The sequence below is a fragment of the Macaca nemestrina genome, chromosome 9 (genome assembly GCF_043159975.1).
Source record: "Macaca nemestrina isolate mMacNem1 chromosome 9, mMacNem.hap1, whole genome shotgun sequence".
Taxonomy (NCBI): Eukaryota; Metazoa; Chordata; class Mammalia; order Primates; family Cercopithecidae; genus Macaca; species Macaca nemestrina.
Window position 1 is genome coordinate 110,703,569 of NC_092133.1, and position 17,887 is coordinate 110,721,455.

Genomic DNA, 17,887 nt, shown 5'->3' on the forward strand with positions numbered 1-17,887 from the left:
TGTTTTATTGGACATTTTTAAATGAGCACTTATATGCTCCCAAATAATTCAAAAACTAAAATGCTGAAATATCGGCTTGTTCCTATCTCTTTCTGTGACTTTATCAATCCTCTTAATGAATTTTATGCATAAAGTACAGTCAACTGCAACTGTCTACATTAAATATATTCAAAGACATTAAGTTGCTTAAATATGGTAAAAAGCTAAGTTATTTTATATATTCTAGTTTTTAGTAAAAACAAATCCCCTTTTTGCTGGAATAATAATCTGTCAAAGAAGGTGAAGAACAACATTCTCTCTGCCTTTGCCTACCTGTCTTGTTGTCACAGCTGAGCCTTAAGTATTATCGGGGGAATTTTTTATACCTTTCTCTAGCTTCTATTGTGTTAGGAGAAGAGTACATTTGGACATGTTTGCTTTATGCCACGTTTTATTTTAATGAACTTGACCCTATTCTATTTTTTCCTGTTAGGATTGCCATAAGGTTATTTTGGGATTGAGGAGCACTTTAGATGGTAGGATGAGGGTTGTGTGCTCCCCTTGTTTAGTTTAAAACATGTTCAACCACAGGGCCCATTTCAGCAAGTTGCACCTTTGTGTGGTCATATGCTTAAACTCAGCTGAGATGGTGCTCCTGCTCTTAGGTAACGTTTATGGCTGTTGCTTTCCTTTCTTCTAAACACACAATTATTCCCTAAGGTCCATATAAATCATGAGGTTACCTAGGTCATTACAATCCTTTCTTCTCTCCATGAGCTTGCTCCTAATATACAGATAGTAAAAGGTTTGCTGTACACCAATTCATTAGTCTGTAAGGCAAGTCAGTGAAAACAAACAAAATCATGTGAAATACTGGCTAGATAATAAACAGTGATTCTCTGAATCTTTTATTCTCGCATGTTGTCAGAGAGGAAAAAGCTCTAGTTTATATCTGAAGTATTATTGTACATCTATAGATATATTTCTCATTATATAAATTATTCACTGCTTTACAAATTGATTTTGGGCATATAGAGGATATTTGGCAGGATAGTAAGACTAATAGAAGTTTAGTAGTATGGAGTTGATACACCCACCTTTTGACTTAATAGAATTTCAGATAATGAAAAAAAGAAAATGGACAAATACTCTAAGCATGAACGTATCAGACTCTAAAGATGATTTATAGCAAACAGTATGCTGCTTTCAGTAAACACTGGAGATTAAAGAAAAGGAAACTCTCTAACACATGGTCTGTTTTTCTCATGTACATTTCATTCTAGCATCATGAATACATTAGGAACATTTCTAAAAGATTCATATTTCTTGGTTGTGGTTATCTTAGCAGTTTGTACTTTAAGGAAACTGGAAGGGTCTGTTGAACAAAATTGTGCAATTTTGACTTAGGTCAGGGCTCACTGCCCTTCTTAAAGTTCAGGTGCGGTGGCTCACGCCTGTAATCCCAGCACTTTGGGAGGCCAAGGCAGGTGGATCACGAGGTCAGCAGTTCGAGATCAGCCTGACCAACATAGTGAAACCCTGTCTCTACTAAAAATACAAAAATTAGCTGGGTGTGGTGGTGGGCACCTGTGGTCCCAGCTACTCAAGAGGCTGAGGCAGGAGAATTGCTTGAACCCAGGAAGCAGAGGTTGCAGTGAGCCAAGATCGTGCCACTGCACTCCAGCCTGGGTGACAGAGCAAGACTCTGCCTCAAAAAAAAAAAAGACAAAAAAGTTCAGCTCAACATTTCTTTTAATATTAGTGCCACTAAAAGGAAGATGTATCTAAGTGCTGTCAGTAGACCCATTTTTCTTCAACATTTTTTGCTTTTGTTCAGAAAAGATGACTGGTCATTTTAAGATAAAGGACTTCCCTGTTCCAGAATAAATAATCTCCCCTAGTTGATGCTGAAAATGTTCTATGGTAGTTATTGGGTGAGGTGCGGTGGGGGGGACTTTAAAAAATAAGAATTTGCCAACTTTAATTCCTGTAGCTTTGATTAGCAAACTACCTAGATCCCCACTGGATAATTACGAATTAATCAGGAGGATTTTAAAAATATCTTTAAATGAGCACATTAGGTCCTATAATATAAAACAGAATTATTGCTTCATTTCTTGTTTCCAAAGAATTAAAAAGAAAATTTGAGGATTATGATTTTGCGATGCAGTAAGCCAGACGTACTACCTTTCCAGAACTGGAAATTGCACGCTAGTGCCTCTACCATACCAATTAAGGGGGCTGTTTGAGCAAATTCAGCACTGCACGCTAATAGCACTAATCCAACTGCACTTCATTAAATCGGTTGGGTACATCAATGGAAACACTTAACGGATTTCATGATTTAAAAAAAAAAAACATACCATGGTACATATAAATCGCTTTATTTAACTCCATTACTGACAATGGCTTTGATTGATTGAACTTTGAGAGCAATGCTAGGGCAAAACTGACTGTCATTCCAAATAGTAATTTTCAGAATATCAGGCTATGGCCATATTCTGAGAGTTGGTTATCTTCTAAGTGATAGAGTCCCCTGGGAGATAGCAATAGCTAAATTTCCTGGACTACCTAAACTACAGCCTGTTTTGACCCAGTAGCATACCCTGTGGAAAACAAAGTTCTTCTCCATTTGGTTTTCTATGTATTTGTCTCTTTCCTTCTCTCCATATCCCAACCTCACTTGGAAAGGGACCATCGAACCGTTACAAGCATCGTGACATATATGATTTCGTTTGTTTCTCTCTGGGTTTCTGCGAGGTAATCATCATTTTGTCCATTTTACAGATGAGCCACTGAGACTCACAGAAGTCAGTTAGTGACCTGTCCAGGGCACAAGTCAGTGGCAGATTGACTGAGATCACAGTCATCCAGTTTTGGATGACTTCACTGCCAGACGTCAGGCAGGTGTCACCTCCTTTCCTCATTGTCCCCTGTGACACTTTGTGAGGTGTCAAAGATGGTGATCCTTCTTAATGGAGGAGCCGCCTTTTGGATCAAAGGTGCAGGAGTGTCTCCTGAGCCTGGGAACAAAGAACAGAATCCATTTCTTATGGCCTCAATCTTCTCTGCAGGACTGTGCTTAAAAAAAACAAAGGGTCAGTTCACTTTAAAAAAATTACTTTGGAGGCCGGGCGTGGTGGCTCACACCTGTAATCTCAGCACTTTGGGAGGCTGAGATGGGTGGATTGCTTGAAGTCAATAGTTCAAGACCAGCCTGGCCAACATGGTGAAACCCTGTCTCTACTAATAAAGTACAAAAATTAGCTGGGTGTGGTGGTGCACACCTGTAATCCCAGCTACTTGGGAGGCTGAGGCAGGAGAATCGCTTGAATCTGGGAGGCAGAGGTTGCAATAAGCCGAGATTGTGCCACTGCACTCCAGCCTGGGCAAGACAGTGAGACTTTGTCTCAAAAAAAAAAAAAAAAAAAAAAAAAAAAAAAGGAAGTCTGCAGGGAGAGGAGCAGAGAGAGGAGAATATTCTTTTTTCCTTTTTCTTTCTTTCCCCTTTTTTTTTTTTTTTTTTTTGAGACAAGGTCTCACTTTATCACCCAGGCTGGAGCTCAGCGGTGCCATCTTGATTCAAGCTCCCAGGTTCAAGTGATCCTCCTGCCTCAGCCCCACAAGTAGCTAGGACTACAGGCGTGTGCCACCACGCCCAGCTAATTTTTGTATTTTTGGTAGAGACGGCGTTTCACCACATGGCTCAGGCTGGTCTCGAACTCCTGACCTCAAGCAGTCCACCCACCTCTACATCCCAAAGTGCTGGGATTACAGGTGTGAGCCACAGTGCCTGGTGGAGAATATTCTTTATAGGAAAAAAAAAAATTCAAAGTAAGGATATAAGGACTTAAAGCAATAAGAAGGAAGTAAATATGTACAAAATGCCTCCTTTATCACTTCTTGATGGCTGGACTTGCTATATAAACTCTTCTTGAGACAATCCATGAAAGTAATTCTTTTTTTTTTTCCCTGAAGAACAGTGGAAAGTTGGCAAGGAGTAAAAATTTTCTACGAAATAGGGAGGTGAACAAGTTATAAATGATGTTAATATCTTCCAGATGGCACAGTTTTACATGGGAATTGAGTTTATCGTAATTACAGGCATGTGAGTTTTCTACAAATACTGAACTTTGCAAGTCTGACACTAGAAGATTCCATCACTTCTGGAGCAGAGTTGTTTTAAGGGAGGCGTTCCTTCCCTTCCGTTTAGACTGCATCCTTGGGTTTTGTAATCTGAGGTAAATCAGAGAAATATTTTCCCATGTGAAGGGTGATTTTTTTTTAAAACAAGTCTTCCTGGACAATAAATCTTAATTATGCAATGAAACTCCTAGAAACAAGAAACTTAGATTCCAAATATTTTTTCATTAACATTATATATTTTGATCATTGTTTAACACCGTATGTCTTTAATGCTTTGATACATTTATTTTTGAGTTAAGCTGTTATCACTTTTCTGTCTCTAGACGTGTGTTGGGCAATCAATCTTGGAGCTTCTGGTTTTGCTTCAATCAGGAGAGTGTGGCTCAATCAATTATCCTGCTTTCCTATTCCTTGTGAGCAATGCCTGTAGGCTCAGAGCTTCCAAACCTGTAGCCAATATGGTGAGAGACATTGAAACAGCCTCCACCATCGCTTGCTTCCCAGTCCTGCCCTTGGCTTTACCCTAGACCCGACTGCCTTTTGCTGCATCAGGTGATGGAGCAGATGATCCCTCCTGCCTTCAGTACCCATTGCAGCTTTCAATCCCCATGTGTCCTAGAAGAGCCTGGTCTTAGTGGTAGGCAGAATTCCAAGAGGGTCCCCAAGATCTACAGCCTCTCATATCCACATACTTTCTCCCAGTTATTCAATCAAACACAAATCTAGGAGCTTCTGCAAAAGGCTTTTGCAGATTTAATTAAGGTACCAAATCATCAGTCAACCTCAAAAAAGGGAGATTATCCTGGGTGAGATGACTTCATCTGGTGAAGGGACTGAGCATTTCCAGAAGCCCGTGGAAATGTGAGAAGAATGCAATGCTAGGGAGATTATCAACTGCTGACACTGAAGATGGAGAGGATCTGGGAGCACCCCCAGCTGGCAGCCAGAAAGAGGGCAGAGGCTGCAGCCCTGCAGCTGCAAGAACCTGAACTCTGCCACAGTGGTATGAGCTTCCAGGAGGATCCCCAGCTCCAGATAAGAATGCAGCCCAGCCAGCACCTTGATTTCTGCCCTGTGATGCCCTGAGCAGAGAATCCAGCAAGGTCATCCCAGACTTCCGATCTGTAGACCTGTGAGCTAAGAACTGTGTGTTGTTTCAAGTCACTAAATTGGTGATAATTTGTTATTTTGCAATAGGAAACCAACAGTCCACTATCTGCTAGACATTCATTGCCTTGGTTTCTCTCTTTCCAAGTCAGCCTTGACTAACCGTCACCCATGACAGCTCTCATATTCTTGTGCACAATTAATTATTATTCCTTTGCATTACTACACTGAAAGCCATTTTGATCTCTTTTAATGTTTCTTATAAATTTTTTCTTTGATATTTTATTTTTTCCTCACTTTTATAATACCTTCTTTCCTGAGACTATAAACTCTTGTACCTGATGTGATTACCTATTTCATAAATTAATCATCAGGTTTCTTAGTGACAATAAAATTATTGATAGTCATTGTTATGACCCCTGAGACATTACAAAAACTTAAAGGTTACATTTTTAATGTGTGAGATTAGCTTTGTGAGCTTTACTGTACTTTGATTATTCAAGAACTGGTGATCTCAGTATGACATATATGGAAACCTTTCCTAAACTGAATCAGAGTAAGATATTAGGTGGACTATATCGGATTGGAATTTCTTGCAGGAGAATGTCCTTGAAGCCTTTGGACAAGCTCAAGGGTCACACTATGTAGGATTTTGAGGAAGACAATGACATAAGACAAGACAAATGTTTCTGAAAACGTTTTAATTTTTTTTTTCTGCAAGAGAGGTGAGGACTTGGTGTCCCATTTATAGTCAGTGAAGTTGGTTGCAGGAGAGAGGGTGTAGCTTAAGTACATCCAGCAGCCACTGATGGATGTCACATTGCTGCTCTGGTCTTAGCATCACGTTCTTCCCAGCTCTGTGGCTTGTGTCCAAGCAGCCCAGGAGATCATCCCTGAAATTTGGAACTTGTACTTATTTTGGAGCTATGCAGACAGCAAAAACCTTGAGTCCTCCCATATAGTAATAGATGGAATCTGAGTTTGGGTGATAAGATTGGTGAAGGAGTTCAATGGTGGGGAAATGGAAAGGCTACTAAATAATCACTGTCCTACCAAAATGAAAGGGATTATTAATAAGTCATAAGTGCTTGCCCCAACAGAAAAAAAAAAAATGTCAGCTTACATCCTGACAGAATCTACAGCGTATTACTAGATGCAAATATGCATAAACACATCGCAAAGTATAGAAGTAGTAATGCTATAGTTTAAAAATTAGGTTTGTGGGGTGTATTGAAAGGACCACAAGAAGTAAGAAAAACGGAGTTTTAGGAAGTGTCATAAAATATAAAAATAAGCCCTGGAACAAAGACATAGGTCCCACAATCCTGCTTATAATACACAGAGAGCAAATTGGAAGATAGATACATAGATAAATGAATGAATGAGTGAATAAATACATTAAATATGTGTGAAAAATATATGTAGAAAAATGTGTTTTTTTAAAAAAGAAAAAATATAAACTTAAAAACAAACTTCAAAGGAAATTACAATATAATAAAGCAATATTCTTTATTATTCTTCTTTAATATTCTGTAGCATGCAATTTTATATTTTATACACATTTAGAATGACTTTCATAGAAATTTGGCATTTGACCACATGTTAGGAACTGGGAGGACAGCAGCCAGGTCATGGCCCAGCCTCTCCGTTTCTCATAGAAAGGTCTAGGGATTCTCTGGCACTGCCCTGAGGCTCAGGTCCCTTAGCTGCTCTGAAACTGGGCATTGCCACCCAGGCTGGTGGCAGCGCTGGTGGTGGTCAGGCCTTCCCTGGAGCTGCCCGTGATCAGGCCCACAGTGCTGGTGCGAGGAAGGAACCAAAATTAGCGCTACCATGCAGCCCCCTCCAGGAGCCAACCGTGTTTCATCTCAGTCTTGCAGGCTGGGCTTTGTTTCCAGTAGTCATGAGGTCCCCGAGCAGGAGGACCAGGACAGCTCTGACAGGAAGCCCATTCAGTGGGACTCACCAGACACCAAGACTGCTGCCTGTGTCTGTCTCTCTCTGTCACATACACTCACTCATGCACTGATTATGTCATAAGCATTTTTTTACTGATTATATCATAAGCATTTTTCCTGTATTTAAAAACTTTTATTCAGCAATTTTTTTCTTTTTGTTTTAATTTTAGAGACAGGGTCTTGCTCTGTTGCCCAGGCTGGAGTGCAGTGGCACAGTCACAGCTCACTGCAGCCTCAAACTCCTGGGCTTAAGTGATCCTCCCACCTCAGCATCCCAAGTAGCTGGGACTACAGGCACGAGTCACCATACCCTGCTAATTAAAAAAAAAAAAAAAAAAAAAATTGTAGAGAAGGTGTTAGGGGCTCTTGCTTTGTGGCCCAAGCTGGTATCGAATTATGGAACATATGTCTTTGATCCAGGACTTATTTTGTCTTATCTCTTGTAGTCCTTTCAATGAATCTTTGTGCAAACCAAGATGCTCTAAGCACACAGAAAAATCAATGAGGTATTAGTTGATGAGACAATTGTCAAGCAACAATAACCAGTGGAAAAATGAATCACCCATAGTTAATGGCGAATTCTAAAGTAAGGCCACACCCATCCCCCTCCCCCCAAAATATGAAAGAGAGTAACAAGTGCAGATACCGGAATCAAGCTTGCCCCAAAGTAGGAAATATTAAAAGCATAAAAAGTACCTCATTCCTGGGTCCCTTATGCAGTACTCCCCCAGCTCAGGGCTCTTTCTAGGATACCACCTACTACCTGCCTTCCTGGGATCATTGTAAAGACTAAATTAGATAATACATGTGAGAACATGCTGACATGGAAATTCCCGTGCAATGTCAAGAATTCTTGCCAGCCTTTCAGAAAATAGGAGACCAAATCCAATTCATTTTAACTTTCCGGTCCTAAAAATAAATATCACACAGAGCATCTCATTGATCCAGTGGTAAAATAAATAAATAAATAAATAAAAGCCAGTCTTTGATTCACTTCCAAGATAGTGTTTTTTTTTTTTAACCAAAAAATGGAAAATAAGGCAAACAGGTATTGATTTGCTTATTTCTATATAGGTAGTTAGTGCTTTTCAAAATAAGTTTTATGTGATTATGAAGGACTACTTGTCCATTGTAAAAATTTTGAAAAATGCAGAAATGAATAAGGAACGTAACGTCACTACCCAGAGATAACCACCTAATGGCTTGGCCTAGTTAGTTCCTTCTAGCTTTTTTTCTGCATATGAATAAGAATTGAGAATATACTGTACATAGAGTTTTATATTCTGATTTTTCACTGATTATATCATAAGCATTTTTCCAGTTATTTAAGAAACTTGTTGAGCATTTTTTTTTTTTTAAATTTTAGAGACAGGATCTTGCTCTGTTGATCAGGCTGGAGTGCAGTGACACAATCACAGCTCATTGCAATCTCAGACTCCTAGGCTCAAGTGATCCTCCCACCTCAGCCTCCCAAACAGGCGGGACTACAGGCACGAGCCACCGTATCTTGCCAATTAAAAAAAAAATTGTAGAGAAGGGGTTGGGGGTTCTTGCTTTGTTACCCAGGCTGGTCTCAAACTCCTGGCCTCAAGCAATCCTTTTGCCTCGGCCTCCCAAAGCACTGCAATTACAGGTGTGAGCCACCGTGCCTGGCCTGAACATGTTTGTTTGTTTGTTTGTTTGTTTGTTTGAGATGAAGTCTCACTCTGTTGCCTAGGCTAGAGTGCAGTGGCGCCGTCTCGGCTCACTGCAGCCTCTGCCTCCCAGGTTCAAGTGACTCTCCTGCCTCAGCCTCCCGAGTAGCTGGGACTACAGGCGCCTGCCACTACGCCTGGCTAATTTTTTGTATTTTTAGTAGAGACGGGGTTTCATCGTGTTAGCCAGGATGGTCTCGATCTCCTGACCTCGTGATCCACCGGCCTTGGCCTCCCAAAGTGCTGGGATTACAGGCATGAGCTGAACACGCTTTTTAGTGACTGAATAATATTCCATGGTATTTGACATTATTCTGGGTTGTTTCCTTAGAACAGATTTCTAAAAAATGCTTTTGTTAAATAACAGGCTATGACTCTTTTAAGACTTTTCATACATTGTGATTAGAACATTGCAAGCAAGCCAGAACCACTAGGGGATGACTCTCGTGTAAAACCACTCAGAAACACAGATGCAGACTAATTGGTTCCTCCTAGCTCCACCACTGTATATTTTTATTTCCAAATCCTCTTTCTAATACTCTGGAAGAAAAATCTGTTCTCTTTTGGGGGATACGTAAGTTAATTCTTGGACGGCAGCACAGCAGTCGTTTACAGGTTGTTCAGTTTTAATAGCTATTAATGCCTCGTGCAAAATAAACCAAAGACCCACAGAAACACATTTTTGCAGGTGAAAATTGTGTTCGCCGACATCATTTCTCACTCCAGCTTATGATGTCAGGCATCATATTTCTCCGTTATTAATGTATGTATGCCAGTGGGGAGAGATCCTCTTGGAAGGAGATTAAAAAGACACCACCACCTCAAATCCCCCTTCCTAATAATGTGAGAATGTCCAGAAGCCTGGGGAGTTGGTACAGTAGCTCACAGTGTCAGACAACACCCTGTGGAGGATTAGCTTCCTTTCCATTAACCATCTCCACCATAGAGAGTCCGGGGTCATTTGTGCTTACAAGACAAAACCTGACTTAGGCAAAGTCACTATTCGTCTGTTCAGCACCGCATACCTATAAAGCCTCCGAAACCGCTCTTTAGTGACTGAATACATTTCTCATTTTCCCATCACTTTTCCCCTTACTTGGCCATTTTCCTAAAGCCATAATTCAAACTTTCCCAAAGAAAAAAAATAATCTCTAGGTAATCCTTTTAAGAATTCTTAGAAAGAAATCTTTATTCTTTGAGCACTCTTCTGGGAAACCTAACCTGTGATTACTGTTAGGATTCAAAATGTTTCACCACCCGCATCTACGTAGATAAATTGAGCCTGGGGAAATACGGAGCCAGTAGGCTTTTAGCTTGAGGAGCGGGGATTCTAAAGCCAGGGACGCTCATGAAAACAACGACCTGGTGGATTAAACCCCAAAATTGAAACTGTGGCAAAGTACCTTTTAATTACAAAAGGGTTTAGGCAGAGATCTATCTTTGAGTTAGTTGGCAGTAAATGTTCACCCACTTCACCACTGTTACTATCAAATGGAAAAGGTTTAAGGTAGAAAATTTAAGAAAAATAATGGGAAGATGCCTAAATGAGGAGGGAGGGGTTGGTTGTCTTCTGAATATTTAAAAAATCCACATCATGTTTACATTCTGGGGGTGGTAAGCGGGGAGGGTGAGGTCTGGGGAGGGACTTTCCCCAGATGGGAGCCTTGTCTGTATGTGAGCAGAGAGAAAAACACCTTGCATAGAACGGTCGTGCCCTTTGGACCCATTCATAGCCTCCTTGTGAACTGGAGTTTTCTTTTTCCAAAGCAGGGACCCAGACAGACAGAGGGGTCAACTCTCTGACGCCTCCTCTAGTTTTTATGAATTAAATTCCTCGGACCTAATTCCCAGCTCTCATCCAGCGTCTGGAACACGGGGAGTGAATGAGAGCCAAACAAGTGCCTTCATTCTCACCTTTGCCGGGCTGCTGTGCTGTCGTGACTGGGGATCTTGACATCCCGAGCAATGCCGTGTTTGCCACACTGGCAACAGTAACAGAGCAATGTGCAGCCGGCTTCGGGATCAAAATTTGCAAACTCAGGATCCTGGGCCTCAGGCCAATGCAGTCTGGGTGCGTTGCAGTGGTGACACGTTTAGTCTCTAGGGAGGGATGCTGGCACACCAGTTGCATTCCTGGCAGCACGCTTGCCAGTGCGAAACTTAGCGAGCGGAGCTGGTATCAACTCCAGAGGGAGACGCAAGCTGCTTCCTTAACTTCTTTGGCAATACTCCCCTCTGCAACTTGTGCGCAGTACACCCTCCTGAATATTTACAAGAGCTGCTATTTGTGATACTCTTTGGGGCCCTGTTGGATAGTACTTTGAAGAGAAGTGCTAAAACGATAGCAGCCTTCCAGTTTACAAATGTAACTATGGTATTCCTGAATAATTCAATTTCCTAAAATTGGCACTTAACTGTGCAATGACTTATTTCTTGCTGGGAAGAGATTCTAATCCCGCCCCCACCCCCCACTCACCACCCCACACATACTTTTAAAAATAGCTTTTACTTTTGCCAAGAGGAGCGCCTAGTATTTACTATTGGAGGATATGTGAATTAAAATACTAGCTCCTTTCCCTGTTGCAATCCACCGGCACTATATTAGCTGAGTTCTCGGCTACCTGAGAGGAACGTATCCTCAACGGAAAGGCCCTTAGTTTTTCAGAATGCCTCACCCACCTCTCTTATTTGTGCTTGGAAGGCAACATGAGCTAGAATTTGGCCACTTAGTATTCAGACCATGTCAGGATTCAAGTAAAAAGACTATATTGCAGAGCTGGATGCACCGTCGCCAGGCCAAACACAGTCAACAGTTCAAATCACAGTTAAATTATAAGAAGGCGTGGGGTGAAACATGCAAACCTGCCTTGTCAATGAAGCAGTAGAGATAAAAGGAATTACTCCATAAATGCCAGCTTGTGGGGCTTTAATGAGTACAGAGATGGTGTCCTTTCCAGCTACATCCCATTGATTATAAGGCTAGTTAAGATTTTAAACATAATGCTTTCTTCTTCTTCCTCCTCCTCCTCCTTTTCCTCCTTCCCTCCCCTCCTCCTCCTCTTTCTCCTCCTCCTCCTTCTCCTTTGTCTTCTTTTAACATGCAAAGCATTTCCCAAAGTACAGAGAAATGAACAATACCTCTGTGTATTTCCATAGTTTTGCAAAGGGATGGTGGTGTTAGCAGGCCAAGTATCTACTACTGGAAGCATCATATGTAGCAGAGGAAATGCAGTTAATACAATAATTCACATATGTTAATGCTTAGTTCCATCAATGTCAGCGTTATTTTCTTCTCGATATACACAAAGCTGGCACACAGTTTTAACTGATGAGGTAATGTCATTTTTAATTTAGAGAGCCTTAAGCTGTCCACTTTAACTAGTGATATCATGGTTGCAGTTGTCTCCTGAGACTTTATGTAAACATAAGTCATGCATCCCCGGCAGTTTGAGAAGAGATTGTTAAAGATGACATTGGGCATCATGAAGATTTCCCCCACTTTGATCTCTTTTAAATTGCCAGATACAGTTTATGTTACTGACATATTTTAGCCATTCCTGAAATTAATATATCCCAGGACTTTTGAACCAAGTTAAGCACAGAAATAAAATAAAGGTTGGAAATGAATGCCTTGTAATGTTTTCATGTCATTTCTAGAAGAAAAATGGAAGATGAATCAGATTCTCTTGCTCCTAGGTGACTTGGTAAATAAAAAGAGAAGAAAGAGCAAGCTACTAAGAAATACATAACGCCAAATAAACAAAAGCCTTCTTATTTTCCTAGGGGACACGAGTGTATTGGTGATGGCTTTGTACATTTTAAAGATAAATAAGATCCAAGTATATCTTATTTCCATGTTAACTTTTGAGTAATATTTATGGTCACTTTCCTTACGATTTGTATCCTTAGTGTCATTATTAAGCCTGAATTTTAAATCTCATTACTTTTGTGGTATCAAGCGTTTCTTTCTCAAACAACCAGATTTCTTTAAAGACTCAAACAATGATATTACTTTAAAGATTCAGACTAGCGGGTATAAACAAAGTTATTTTCCATTCTTAACTCAACTTTTTCTTGGGAGAAATTACGTTCTAGGATCCAAGTGTCATTTGGGGGAAGATAATCTGTGTTTTAACTATTGGATGTGGCTACTGAGAGACTATTTTCAAAGAAGTCTGGAGTTTGGTGGAATGCAGTTAAATAGTAAAGAATCTGTTTATTATTCTGTGGCCATATGTTTAGAGGGTCGCTCACAGAAATCAAAGTATTGTTCATAGAAAGCTCCAGCCAGGAGACATTTTGAATTCATAAAAGAACTTCACAGTTTGAAAAGAATGCATAGCATTATGTATTGACACCCCACCACCATAGACAAAGGAACACAATTTAATAATAGAGGATTGTGCTCATGAGATTTTCTTTTTCTTTTTAATTGGTTACTTTAACTGACATTGTCTGCAAGTATAATGGACACCATTATTCTTAATAGTTCTGTGTTGCCAGATGTATACAGACATGATGTAGTCCATTTTAATTATTTCGTTTTGCTAGATTTTTTTTTCCCTCCATTTAATGCAGTGATGAATGCAGATAGAACTTTTTTTTCCTGGCACACTATGCTAGATGATGCTGGTGTCTAAGTTATTGAAATTAAAAGGGCATTTCTCACCAACCTAATGTTTTCTTCCATGTTTGTGTGTTAGGTATGACTACGTGGAAGTCTTCGATGGAGAAAATGAAAATGGACGTTTATGGGGAAAGTTCTGTGGAAAGATAGCCCCTCCTCCTGTTGTGTCTTCAGGGCAATTTCTTTTTATCAAATTTGTCTCTGACTACGAAACACACGGTGCAGGATTTTCCATACGTTATGAAATTTTCAAGAGAGGTGAGTGAATAGCTTACAGTAGAACAAGGATGACTAAAAGTTCATTTAGGCCGAGTGCGGTGGCTCACGCCTGTAATCCCAGCACTTTGGAAGGCTGAGGCGGGTGGATCACTTGAGCTCAGGAGTTCAAGACCAGCCCCGTCAATATGGCGAAACCCAGTCTCTACTAAAAATACAAAAATTAGCAGGGCATGATGGCGTATGCCAGTAATCCCAGCTACTCGGGAGGCTGAGACAGGAGAATCACTTGAACCTGGAAGGTGGAGGTTGCAGTGAGCTGAGTACAGGCCATTGCACTCCAGTCTGGGTGACAGAGTGAGACTCTGTCTTAAAAAAAATCAAAAATTTATAATTTATTTAACCTTGTTTGATTTCACAAAAGACAAAGTGAAAAGAAAGATAGGAGTAATGCTTTTATCCTTTTGTAACATATATATCCTCATTATAAAAATGTTGGGAAGTACTTTAAAATAAGGTTAAATTACCCATTGTATGAAGGAAGTGTGCTTAAATTGAAAAAAGAAATACATTTCAGCAATCAAAATTTTACCAGTCTGAAGTGTTGGCCAGTGTTACAGGGCAGCAGTCTCCAACCTTTTTGGCACCAGGGACCAGCTTCATGGAAGAAAATTTTTCCACTGACAGGGTTGGGGGATGGTTTCAGGATGATTCAAGCACATTACATTGATTGTGCACTTTATGCCCATTATCATTACTTCGTCATATATAATGAAATAATTATACAACTCACTGTAATGTAGAATCAGTGGGAACCCTGAGCTTGTTTTTCTGCAACTAGACGGTTCCATCTGCAGGTGATGGGAGACAGTGACAGATCCTCAGGCGTTAGATTCTCCTATAAGGAGAGCGCAACCTGGATTTCTTGCACACGTAGTTCACAAAAGGGTTTGCGGTCCTATGCGAATCTAATGCTGCAACTGATCACTGATCTGACAGGAGGAGGAGTTCAGGCAGTAGTTCCAGCGATGGGGAGTGGCTGTAAATACAGGCAAAACTTTGCTCACCAGCCACTCGCCTCCTGCTGTGAGGCCCAGTCCCTAACAAGCCACAAACTGGTACCAGTCTGCGGTCCGAGGGTTGGGGACCTCAGTTATAAGGTATACACTCCGTAAGCTTTTTAAAAAGCATTTATTCTTATCTATCTTCTTCAAAAATAGGTTTGATCTATTCTTGAAGTTTGATTTCTTTCGTTAAAAATGCGTCAGCCAGCCATGGTGGTGCGTGCCTGTAATCAGTTCCAGTTACTTGGGAGGTTGAGGTGGGAGGATTGCCTGAGCACAGGAGTTAGAGGCTGCAGCTGAGGCTTGATTGTGCCACAGCACTCCAGTCTGGGTGACAGAGCAAGAAGAGCCTGTCTCTAAATATAAATTTAAAGATAATTTAAAAGTAATAAACAAATTAACAAACATGTAAAGTTATCTGGTGGTCACTGTTTTTAGCAACAGCCTATAAGTTCCTTTCATGTGTGAAATTCAGCCTTCCTATTACTTATATTTTTAAGTTGCCATTAATGTCTAGAAAACCAATCCAGGGACGGAGGATCAAGATTTGAATGTATTGTCTTGGAATACAGAAGAAAAAGCTTGTTTCGATAGAAAAAAATCTAACCACATCAATTTCAAAAGCCTTCGGTCTTCTGGGTTTGTGATAACTGAGAAAAATTTAAAGGGGAGTTGTTAGGGGCTCCAGGAAACATTGCGACAACTTCTTTAACTTTTGAAGATATTTGGCTCTGACACCATAAAAACAGGGATCAATGGAGAGAACTTTCAGAAATTTAAGCACATAAGTACTTAGAACACCTTTTGTATAGATAATAGTATACATATGACATCAATATAAACAGATGATGAATGTACATATTTTTAGTGATGAGAACTGTTTGACTTGTTATAGAAGTCATATTATACGTGTCTGTATATGTACACACACACATCTACACCTGCTTGCTTACCTGTCTGTGGCACTATCAAAGACAAACGTGTCAGAAAAGGGGCTAGGAATAGCCTTTTATTTTCAGTTTTCTTAGAGATCTGAAGACAGTTGAAGGAGAAAACAGAGATCTGTCACTAACTCATGAAGAATTCTTTGTGTTCCTTCCAAAGGAACTCAGCTCCCTATGTATCTGTGAGTCTCAGATGTACCAAAGCTTCCTGTCCTACTCTCCAAGCCCATTCTTCAGACTTGAAGTCTTCTTTTGTTCTTTCTCTTCTTGACTTCCCACATCCAATATGGCATCCACTGCTTTTTAATTTTTATCCAAAGGTCTCAAAGACTCTCAGCTTCTCTTCCATGTCACTGCCATTAACCAAATAGGCCCCAGTTGTGGCCCTCCCATGTGACTCTATCCTGCTCACAGCTTCTCAAACAGGCAGGAAGCCACTGTCCTCAAAACGTCCACAGAGGGTCTCTGTCACCCCACTGGGCAAGATTGAGGCCCTGCTCAAAACTTAGCATCAACTGCATAAAAATCATTAATATAATCATTTATGAAAACCTACACACACACACACACACACACACACACACACGTAAAAGCGCAGGTCATGAATGTTTTTTCCTCAAAAGTTGTTTAATGATATTGTAGAATTCATGGATCATTGTTCCTTTGAAAATATAGCACTTCTTTTAGGATGCAGCAATTTCAAGTTTCCTGAAAACACATGAATTACACCAATCATAGTTTAATGCAACCAGAATGGCCTTGAGGTTTCCGGTGTGAGATCACAGTTCTGAGACATTTAGGCCATTCCAGAGTCCTTGGGTTGCATTGCTCCAGGATCATCTTTGCCTGACCGTCAACAAGGCCAGCCCTGCTTCTTCCTGCCCTCTTGCAGCCACGTTGGACTGCCCTAATTCTCCTCCTAAGAGCCCCTCTTTTCCTTCTACATGTCTCTTCCCAGATGCTGAAACCTTAGGCCACCAGCCCTACCTTTATTTCCAATCGCCTAAAGAGATTTCTCTAGGAAACCCAAGCCTCCCCACTGATCTCTGTTCCCATCCTTCCCTTGGTCTTCAGGCCCAGACGCTGGAAGAAGCTGCTGCTGTTTCCTATGGGTCTCAGTGCAAGGGGGCCGGGAGTGGCGGGGGTGCCATTTACTGAGAGCAGACTTGGTCACTTGATATATGTTACATGATTGAGAGTTTGTGCATTTAATAATAATTCCGAAGAGAGTCTCTTGACTGTTACTATTCTCCATCCTTATTGTCCTTGGCAACTAAATGGTGGCATTCCTTATAGCTATACAAGTTACTCCTGTTCTTCCAAGTAAAGAGGAAAGCTCATGTTCACTAACTCCAAATGCCTGTGTGAGTGCCACTCACTCCTAGGCACCCAGGGCTGCTGGCCTCACTCCTGCTCATCTCCTGTGTTGTATATTCATCTCCTGTGTTCTGAAACTGCTGTAAAGAAATACCTGAGACTGGGTCATTTATAAAGAAAAGAGGTTTGATTGGCTCACAGTTCTGCAGGCTGTACAGGAAGCATGATGTTCACACCTGCTCAGCTTCTGGGGAGGTCGCAGGAAACTGACAATCATGGCAGAAGGTGAAGGGGAAGCACATGTCACAGTGGCCAGAGTAGGAGCAAGAGAGAGAGGGAGGGGAGGTGCTACACGTTTTTTTGTTTTTTGTCTTTTGTTTTTTGAGACGGAGTCTCGATCTGCCGCCCAGGCTGGAGTGCAGTGGCCTGATCTCAGCTCATTGCAAGCTCTGCCTCCTGGGTTCACACCATTCTCCTGCCTCAGCCTCCCTAGTAGCTGGGACTACAGGCACCCGCCACCACACCTGGCTAATTTTTTGTATTTTTAGTAGAGACGGGCTTTCACCGTGTTAACCAGGATGGTATACGTTTTTAAACAACCAGATCTCATGATAACTCACTTACTATTGCAAGGACAAGGCCAGGAGGGGATGGCGCTAAACTATTCATGAGAAATCCACCCCCATGATTCAATCACTTCCCACCAGACCCCACCTCCAACACTGGGGATTGTAATTCGACATGAGATTTGGTGGGGACACAGATCCAAACACTATCATATGTATTCACCATGGACTTTCTTAACCCCTTTTCTGCCATTGTCCTTTCGGGAGAA

At 41.0% G+C, this 17,887-nt stretch overlaps 1 protein-coding gene across 6 annotated transcripts in view; it reads left to right on the forward strand.

Moving 5' to 3' along the window:
* Window positions 1–17,887, forward strand: part of LOC105479920 (neuropilin 1) — a 157,545-nt gene that overhangs the window by 49,878 nt on the left and 89,780 nt on the right. For all 6 annotated transcript variants that reach the window (XM_011738246.2, XM_011738248.2, XM_011738247.2 and 3 more), the window contains exon 3: window positions 13,588–13,769. In XM_011738246.2, the coding sequence (XP_011736548.2) occupies window positions 13,588–13,769 (182 nt within the window). The remainder of the gene's footprint in view (window positions 1–13,587; window positions 13,770–17,887) is intronic.